At 64.5% G+C, this 9,641-nt stretch overlaps 1 protein-coding gene across 1 annotated transcript; it reads right to left on the bottom strand.

Annotated features, from left to right (window-relative positions):
• Window positions 1–273: 273 nt before the first annotated feature.
• GAS2L1 (growth arrest specific 2 like 1) lies at window positions 274–9,548 on the bottom strand. The gene is made up of 6 exons (XM_071763451.1): window positions 9,090–9,548; window positions 7,388–8,038; window positions 5,418–5,525; window positions 5,039–5,135; window positions 4,324–4,561; window positions 274–3,258 (listed from the first exon to the last, which is right to left on the bottom strand). Exons 2-6 carry the CDS (start codon window positions 8,030–8,032, stop codon window positions 1,950–1,952), a joined length of 2,397 nt encoding a protein of 798 aa, XP_071619552.1. The 5' UTR covers window positions 8,033–8,038; window positions 9,090–9,548; the 3' UTR covers window positions 274–1,949.
• Between the last annotated feature and the right edge of the window lie 93 nt (window positions 9,549–9,641).

Genomic DNA, 9,641 nt, shown 5'->3' with positions numbered 1-9,641 from the left:
CAGCCTCCCATTGGGTCTCCAATCAGAATCTGTGTGCAGAAAAAAAAAACAAACCTAAAAAAAGGGCTTTTCCCTCTGCCTGCCCCCTCCAGCCCAGCCTGGAGGGCTCTGAGCATCACCCCAACCCCACACCTCCTTCTCCTCCTCCCCCTGGCACCTGTGGGTGCTGAAGGGACCACGTCACCCTTCCCTGTGGTGACACTGCTCCTTTGTCCCTGTCCCCCTGCCCCCCAAACCAAGCCACGGGTCGCCCCGAAATGGAAATATCTAATATATAAACTAGAAATTTGGTGTATCTTCACATGGTGAATAAAGGTGACATCTCCCAGGGGCTTGCAGGGTTTGTTTCCCCCCAGCTGGGTGCTCCCTGGGGAAGCAGGGTGCTGTCACCTTCCTTGAAGCATTGTCCCTCTCCAGGGTTGGTGGCCATGGCCTCTGGCTCAGCACATTTCCTGGGCACAGGGCCAGGGGACACAAGGACTCCTGGAGACAGGATGGACCCAAGGACTTCCTGAGAACAGAATGGACAAGATGGAACTCTTTGGTCCTACCAGGGCCAGGGGGGTCCCTGTCCCAACCCCTCCTAGGTTTGGGGTCTCCAGGAGCATGCAGAGGGTCCCTGTGGGGTGACAGCTCTGGCCACAGCCCCCAGCAGGACAGCTCCAGGACACCCAGTGGGACACCAGCCCTGTTCCTTGGGGTGATGGAGGGGACCACCCTGCTTGGGGACCCCCAGGTGACAGGGGAAGGGCCACCACCAGTGGGGGTGCCTACCCAGCACCATGGGGCTTGTGAAGGTTCATGGAGATGTTCCAAGGGCTTTGGGGACCATGAGGGGCCCCCGAGGGTTGGGTTCTTCCCAACTTCCTCATTCCCCCCTCCCCCCCCCCCTTCTCCGTGGGGGTCAGAGGGGGGTCTTGGGTGTTTCACCGTCTTCCCCTCTGTCACCCCCTTGGCAGGTCCCAGCACCCCCTGAAGGTTTTGTCCACCTCCCTCAAGCACAGAGAAGTGGACATGGTGGGTTCAGCTCTTACTGGTCTTTACTGGTTTGGGGGCTTGTGGAGGGGTGGAGGCTGAAGTCAGGGGCTCCAGGCACAGCCCCTGCCCCCCCTTGGGGTCAGCAACGTGCTACAGACAGCTGGGGGCTGAACAAGTGACACCCCCCCTAAAATACAGGTTGTGACAAAAAGCTGCACGTCCCCAAGTCATCTCTGATGTGTAGAGAAGAATCATGGAATGGTTTGGGTGGGAAGGGCCCTTAAAGATTGTTGAATCCCAACCCCCCTGCCATGGTCAGGGACACCTCCCACCAGCCCAGGTCTCTCCAAGCCCCATCCAACCTTCAACACTGCCAGGGATGGGGCAGCCACAGCTTCTGGGGGCAACCTGGGAAAAAGGAGGAGAGAAAGAAAAAAAACAAACAAAAGAAAACCCAGAAAAGTAGAGAAAAGGACATGGAGATGACAAGCAGGCCGAGAACAGGAACCAAAGCACAAGAAGAAGATTACATGGAAAGATGATAGGAAGAGAGGATGATGAGAAGATGGGAGAAGGCAAGGATGAGAAGAGCTGAGCTGGCTGCTCTCCAGCCCTCTTCCCAGGGAGCCAGGACACAGCTCCCTGCTCTGGCCACCAGCGTGGCCATCCCGTGGTGCCCCCATGGAGCTGCTCTCCATGGGACCAGGGACATCCCTGGGGCTTTTTGTGCCTGGCTGGGGCTGGAGGCTCCTTGCAGGACCTGACCCCAGCTGCCACCAGTCAGGGAGTGGAGGAGTCCTGGTTCCTGCATTCCTGGCTCCACAGCCATGGATTCCCTCGTGGCTTCCCCATGTAGATGCCACCAGCAGCAGCATCTCCACGATGTCCCCAGGGGGATGCTGGGAGGGGGGGGAGGGGGGGAAGGAAACACACTTCTCCCCATCCTGCCCATGGCCACCAAGTTGGGATTCTCATGGCCATGCATCCTCCTCCAGCCCCTCTTGCTCCCGTGGGACCCAGGGTGGCTCCAGGAAGGAGGAGAGGACGCTCTGCAGAGCCCCCCAGGTCTTGGGGCTGCCAGGGGGCTGGGGGACACCCCCATAACCCCGAGGGGTGGGGATCCGGGAGGGCTTCTTGTGGGGCTGAGTGTCCAAGCGGGGTTTGGCCCGGAGCAGGCGTGGGGACACAGAGGAGAGGGAAGGAAGAGGCTGAGGGGGGACCCTAACCATGGCGGGGGGGTCCTCCGGCACTTCCTCCTCTCCCAGCACCCAATCTGTGTCAGATTCGGGGCACCCCCGGGATTCCCGGGGGTCCCAGGAGGTGGGGAAGCAGCTGCTCTCGTCAGAGGAGCTGGAAAGGGCTGCCCGTAGCCCCACATCCCCCATCTCGGGGGTGAGGGGGGGCAGAGGGGGTCCAGCCCCGTTCCCGCTGCGGCGTCCGTCCTTCCCAAAAATGTTGAGGGAGGAGGAGGAGGAGCTGGAGGAGCAGTAAGCTGAGTCAACAGCAGCAGGGGGAGGCGGAGGAGGCACGGGGGGAGTCTCCCCATCTTCCAGCTCCTCCATCATCCGTGTGTTGGCCAAGAATTCCTCCTCCAGCCGGCGGAAGAGCTGCTGCTCCTGCCCAGGTTCCAGGTTCAGTGGCACCCGCAGCCGCCGGCCCAGCTCCTCCAGCTCCTGCTCCAGGGACTCCTCTGCGGCCACATCACCACCATGGAGGGTCCCACTGCCATGGGAGATCCCAAACCCATGGGAGGTCCCACCACCATGGAGAGTCCCACTACCACGGGAGATCCCAAACCCATGGGAAATTCCACCACCGTGGGAGTTTCCACTACCATGGGAGACCTCAACACCACGGGGTGTTCCACCCCCCTGGGGGGTTCCAGCTCTCCGGGGCTCCTCTCCTCGTGTCCCCGTGGGTTCCCCCAGGGAGCAGCGTCGGGGGGCAGGGGTCCTGCTGGGGACAGGGCTGCCGGGGGGCTCTGCCCGTGCCCAGGAGTGGTGCCCGTCCCGCCGGCGGCTGATGAGGAGCAGAGGGTGGGGGTCTGGGTGGCCCTGGCTGCGGGCGCGGGGTTGGGCACGGCCGCGGGGCCCATTGGGGACCCGTGAGCGGCCCCGTTCCTCTGGGGGTGTCGGGGAGGGGGTGGCGTGGCGTGGCGGGGGCCCGGGGACCCCCCGGTTGGGGTCCCGAGGAGCCGGGGGACAGCTATGGGCTGAGGAGGCTGAGGAGTCACTGTCACCCGAGCAGCGGCGGGCACGGGAGGGAGGGGGCTCACGGGACCTGGGGGGGCGACAAGAAGGGGGGGGTGAGGGGGCAGTGAGCACCCCAATACACCCAGCATGGCATCCCCCCCACCCCCCCCCCCCACCCAGAGCATCCCCTCATTGCATCACTCCATTGAACCCCCCCAATCTTTCCCAGGAGCCTCACTGCACCCCCTCCTGCACCCCCCCATTGTCCTCCCCATTTCCCTCCTTGCACCCCCATTGTCTCTCCACACCACACCCCCCTCATTGTTCACACTGTCCCCCCATTGCTCTCATCACCTCCATCATCCCCCAATCGCCCCTATCGTGCCCATCACCTTGCACCCCCATTGCCCTCCATTCCCTAATTGTTCCCCACTTGTCTCCCATTGTCCCCATTGCTCCCCCATCCCCCCCATCCCCATTCCCTAGAGTCCCATTCCCTCACTGCCCCATTGCCCCCCACTGTCCCCAGTTGTCCTCCACTGCCCACATTGTCCCTCCATTGGCCCCCATTCACCCCTATAGTCCCCCCACTGCCCCCTCATTCCCCCTTATTGTTCCCTCCTTCCCCCCATTACCCCATCAGCCCTATTGCTCCCATTTCCTCAACTGTCCCCTAACATTCCCCACCTTCCTACTGTCCCCCCACTCTCCCCCATAGTCCCCATTGCTCCCACCAACCCCATTGCCCCATTATCCCCTATTTTACCTCCCCCATCAGATCACCCCCCATTACCTTACTGCCCCCCATTCCATCACCCCTATTGTCCCCCCTATTTTCCCATCATCCCTATTACCATTGTCCCTGTCATCCCTCATTGTCCCCATCCCCTCCATTGTCCCCATCACCCCCAGTGTCCCCATCACTCCCAATATCCCCATCACTACGATTGTCCCCATCACCCCCACTGTCCCCCCAGTTCCCCCCATGCCCCCCGTCCTCCTTTTCCCTCCCCATCAATCATCCCTAAGGAGGCGTGGCCACACCAGACCCCTCCCCTCCCGCACACGTGTTTTTGGGGAGGGGGTGTGTGTGTGTCTGTGTATCAAGGTGTCGTCCCCCCCATACACCCCCCAGCACCCATGGGTACCCTACCTGATGGCTCCTGCTGCCCGCGGCTCTGCGGGGCTCCTTGATGGGCTTCCCCGGGGGGGGGGCAGCCCCTCCCTCTTGGGGGGCTTGGGGCTGCCCGGGTGACCCCCCCCCCGCTCTGAGCGGCTGTGACCTCCATCCAAACCCCCCACGCCTGGGCGGAGGCGACGGGGGGTGCTGGGGCTGGAGATGCGGGGTGGTGGGGGGAAGCCCGAAAGGCGGGGCTGGGGCAGGCGGTGAGCTGGAAATTTGGGGAGGGGGAGTGTCAGGGGAAAGGGGAGAGGGGGGGCATCATCACCCCCTCCCTTCAGTCCCCCCCACCCCCCCCCTCACGTTTCCCAGGGTGGGGGTTAATGATTTTGGGGGTTATTTGACCCCCCGGGAGAGGGGAAATGGGTTGGGGGGTGTGGGGAGGATGGGACGGGATGGGTGCGAAGGGATACTGGGGGGAGGGGAATGGGGTAATGGGGACAGTGGAGGGGCACTGAGGGGGATGGGGTGTGATGGGGACAAGAATGAGGGGAGGAATGAGGGGTGATGGGGAAAATGGGGGTGATGGGGACAATGGTGATGGGGACATTGAGGGGTGATGGGGATATTGGGGACTGATGGGGACAATTGGGGTGATGGGGACAATGGGGGTTGGGGACATCAGGAAGTAACGGGGACACTGTGGGGTGATGGGGACATTGTGGGGGGTGTCTCTGGGGCCACTCACAGAGGGAGGAGCAGCGGCACGGGTCGTGCTTGTCCAGGTAATGTTCCAGTGTGTCCCAACCGCCACCAACACGCACCATGACATGGCTCCTCAGCACCTGCCAACACCCTGCTGTCACCCTGCTGTCACCCTGCTGTCACCCTGCTGTCACCCTGACACCACCCATCCCATCCCCCCAGAGGGTCCCCTTCTTCCAGAGGTGGGGGGAGGGGGGGCAGGGTGGGGTTTGAAACAAGCCCCTGGGGACTGAACTCAGCTGATTGTCCCCATCCCACTGGGGGTTTGGTCACCCCAAGGAGTCGGGGGGGGGTGGGGGGGGGGGGCTGTCCTGGGGTAGGGACAGGATGAGGGACATGGTGGTGGTGGTGGTGGCTCTTACCCGGACAAAGATGAGGGTGCTGGAGTCCCCCACTTTGTACTTGCCCTCGGAGACTTTGACCATGGGGAACTGGGAGGGGCAGGAGCAGCACCCCAGGATCTCCCGGACCTACAGGCAGAGGTGAGGGGGTGTGGGGGGTGGGGTCAGGGTCAGCCCCCCACCTGCAGGCCCAACCCTAGAGCTGGGTGCAGGCAGGGGGGCTGTACAGACACCACAGGGAGGGGGTTGGAAGTGGGGGAGCCCCCCCCAGGGTGGTGGGAACTGGAGGGGTAAGGGGGGACAACTGGGACAATGAGGAAGAGCAGGGGGGGAATAGGGAGGGGTGAGCTCCCCACAGCCTCCCCCCCGAGCAGTCTGAGCACAGGCACAACTCATTACATCCATGGGGGGGGTCAGAGGGAGGAGGAACCCTCCCAACCCCCCCAGCCCTTGCTCACCCCAAACCAGGGGGGTTCCCCCTTTCTTAGCGCCCTCCTATGGGGCCCGGGGGCTGGGTTGGGGGGGGCAGTGCTGCCTGCCAGCTGCCTGCAGGATCCGGGGCTGACGTCAGGGATTAGGCAGGGAGCCACGGGGGGACGTGGGGACGCGGCCGCATCCTGCCCTGGTGTGGGGGGTGTGTGTGTGTGTGTGCGGGGGGGGGAGACATAGACACACGCACCCCCCACACACACCCCCTCCCCTTCAAATTGGTGCGGTTCTGTTTAATAATTCTTCTCTTTTTTGTTCTTTTTTGTCACGCTTCTGCCTCTTCACCAAGTGGGGAAACTGAGGCACGGGGAAAGGGGTAGTGAGGGTGGGGTCCTGACCCTGCTGCTACCTTGGGGGGGGGACGCGGGCCCCAGGCGAGCCGGATCCAGCCTCCCCCTCCCCTTGCCCCCCCCCCCGCTCTTTTCCTTCAGGCTCCTCCCCGGCTCCAGCGCTGCCCATAAAAGCCGATGCAGAGGAATTACGCAGCCCGGAAAAATGCAGCCGGGGTTGGCAGCGGGGGGCTTGAGGCGGGAGGGGATGGGCAACGAGGGTGTGTGTTGGGGGGGGCTCCCCTCTTTCGCAGCGGTACAGGGTGAGGGGGGTGGGCAGGATGCTCCCCCCATCCCCCTCCTCCTCTCCCCAGTATGGCGGCGGCTGCGGGACTTTCCGAGCAATTGGGGTTTCAATTAAACACCGGCTTGGAGCTTAGGGAAGGCAGAGGCCCCCTGTCCCCACCCCACATCATGGCCCCCCCCTCCCGCCCCTTTTCCCGGTTTAATCCGCTGCCTCGCGTGCGGGATGGATCCCGCACCCATCCCGGATTTAATCCCCCCTGACCCTGCGGGCCCCTGGGGGGTGGGGGCGTCCCTGCACTCCGGGCTTTGGAGGGACCCCACCCCCCTCTCCCTCCTCACCCCAAACCTTCTCAACCCCCCCCCCCCAGTCGCAGCCGGAATGTCCCCATGGCCATCTGGGGACACCAGCCCAGGAGGCTGATCCGGGCAGGAGAAGGTTTGGTGGTGGCACCACTGGGGTCAGGGGGAGACACAAGTGCCCCCTCTGTGAGTTCAGCCATGGCCACCAAAATAATCCATCAGAAGGCTCCGTGGGGCACAGGGGCTTGGCAGGACAGCTGAGGACCTCCCATGGCCACCAAGAACCTGGTTGGGTGGCCAGAGGGGACCTCCCATGGCCACCAAGAGCCTGGTTGGGTGGCCAGAGGGACCTCCCATGACCACCAAGAGCCTGGTTGGGTGGCCAGAGGGACCTCCCATGACCACCAAGAGCCTGGTTGGGTGGCCAGAGGGACCTCCCATGACCACCAAGAGCCTGGTTGGGTGGGTGGGTGGGTGAAAGGCTTCAGCCAACCCAATTGGGTGGCCAGCGAGGCCCCAGAGACCATAGAGCACCCCACTGGCAGGACAGAGAGCCCCTCCCATGGACCATAGAGCATCACCCTCTTGAGTGGACAGCCAGGACCCTCCCAGGAGCACCCATCTCACCAGCTCATCCAGGTTCTTCAGATCACAGAGGGCCATGGGCTGGGTCCTGCCAGGGTAGGTGGGCTCCTGGGGGTTCCGGTTCTCCCGGGGTGTGCCCAGCACCCCGTAACCCATTTGATCCCTCATCTCCTCCTCGATTTCCTCCTCCATCTGGATCAGCATGGGAGCCAGCATGCCAAACTTGGAGCCCCTCCGGGCCACCTCCAACAAGCAGAGGACAAAGTTCTTCTCATTCTTCCTCAGCACCAAGTCGTTGGTCTCGAACATGAGGACATCCTGGATTCCAAGGTCCCGCCGGCACCACCGGATGAAGTTGGAGACGTTATCCCGGGCAACGAAGGAGCCAGGTGCCACGTTCTTGGCCTGGAAGGTGACCTCGTTCTGTGGGACACGGGTGCGGGTGGCCACCTCTGGGTGCTGCTGCTGGAATTCCAGGGCGATGCGGTTGACGTTGTTGGCGTGGCGGCAGAGGTGACAACCCGTCTCCAGGCTCTCCAAGAAGTTTTCCACCTGGATATCCAGGTCGTAGAGGGTGTTGAACCACTCGGCCAGGTCCTCCTTCATGGCCTCCAGGTATTCCTCGCTGGAGCGGAAGGGACGGATGCTCTTGGAAGCGGCCGATTGGATGTGGCTGGGGTCAGCCATGGTGAGCTGGAGGAGGGGTGGGAAGGGGTGTTCAACAGGCACCCTTAGGAGCACCCCTCCCCTCCAACCCTACCCCTACCACCCCAGTAGAGCTTGGGGTGTCCCCCTGCCCCCTCCGTGCCTCAGTTTCCCCAACCCCCTTCCCACGGGCTGGGGGGTCACCAGCATCTTTTCCAGGTCCAGCAGCACCGGCTGCCCCCCCTGTGTGTGTGTCCCCACTCTGCTCCCCCCACCCCCATGTCCCCAACCCATGTCCCCTTTCTGTCCCACCCCCCAGGGTGATGGAGTCACCTCCCCCCCCCCCCAGGTCCCACTGTGGAGCAGCAGCAGAGAGGAACCCCCCCCTCCCCCCCCCCCAGAGCTGCCCAGTCATGGTGGGTGTCACCGCCCTGGGAGGGGGGGGGGGCGGCATCCTGGTGACACCCAGGGTCCAGGAGACAGCTCCCCCCCTGAAGCCCCCACCCAATCCCCTGAGGGGGTCCCTTCCCTGGGGGGGGTGTTTCCCCCTGCTTCTAGGGGAGGGTCCCCATCCCTCGGGGGGGTGTCCCTGTTTGGGGGGGGGTATCTGTACCCAGGGGTCTCCTTCCCCTGGGAGGGGGGTGTCTGCTGCTAGGGGAGGGATCTGTTGCTGGGGATGGAGCCTGTTGCTGCGGGGGGGGTCTGTACCTGAGGGGGGGGTCTGTTGCTTTGTGGGGGGAAGTCTGTTGCTTGGAGGAGGGGGCTCTATTACTGGGGGGGTCTTGCTGGGGAGGGGTGTCTGCTGCTGGGGGGGTCTGCTGCTGAGGGGGGGGTCCGTTGCTGAGGGGGGGTCTGTTGCTGAGGGGGGGTCTGTTGCTGGGGGGTGTCACCTATGCATCTCCCGCCCCCCTCCCCCCGGGGCGGTCTGTCCCTCTGTCTGTCTGCGCAGAGGGGCAGCACCTGCGAGGCAGATGCCGACTTGTGCGGGGGGGATACACACGACACGGACGGGGGGGGGCATACGGACACACACACACACATCACATCCCCCCCCTCTTCCTCCTCCCATACCCCCCCCCCCCACTCCCTCCTCACTCACCGCCGGCTCCGCGCTTCGCTACCGCCGGGCCGGGCCGCGCCGTGCGCCCGGGGGGGGCCCTGAGCACCGGGGAGGGGGCCCTGAGCACAGGGGGAGGGGGGGACCCTCCGCCGCCCGGCCCCGCGCAGCCCCCGCAGCCATTCGGGGTTGGGGAAGGAGGGAGGGAGGGGGAAAAGGGGGGAAAGGAAGGGAGGGAAAGAACGGGACCGGGAGCAGGGACCGGGATCGGCGCCGCCGCGCCCCGGCCGGGAAGTTGGAGGCGGCCCAGAAAGGGCCGGGACGGGAGCGGGGGCGGGGGGGGGCGGGGATCGGGACAAGGCGGATGGGGGGGGGACGGGACGGGGACAGCGACACGGGGACAGCCACAGTGCCCAGCCCCCCATCTCCCCAGCACGGGGGGCATGTGACACAGCGGGGGGGTGACACGCACATCCCCCCCCACCCCCTCCGCATCCTCCCCGCACCCCACCTCCGGTGGTGATGCGGGGGGGGGGGGGGGGGGAGGATGGAGCCCGCCCGCTGCTCCCTGGAGGGGCAGGTGGGGAAAGTGAG

Source organism: Heliangelus exortis, chromosome 19, assembly GCF_036169615.1.
Source record: "Heliangelus exortis chromosome 19, bHelExo1.hap1, whole genome shotgun sequence".
NCBI lineage: Eukaryota > Metazoa > Chordata > Aves > Apodiformes > Trochilidae > Heliangelus > Heliangelus exortis.
This window is presented reverse-complemented; position numbering and strand designations above follow the sequence as displayed.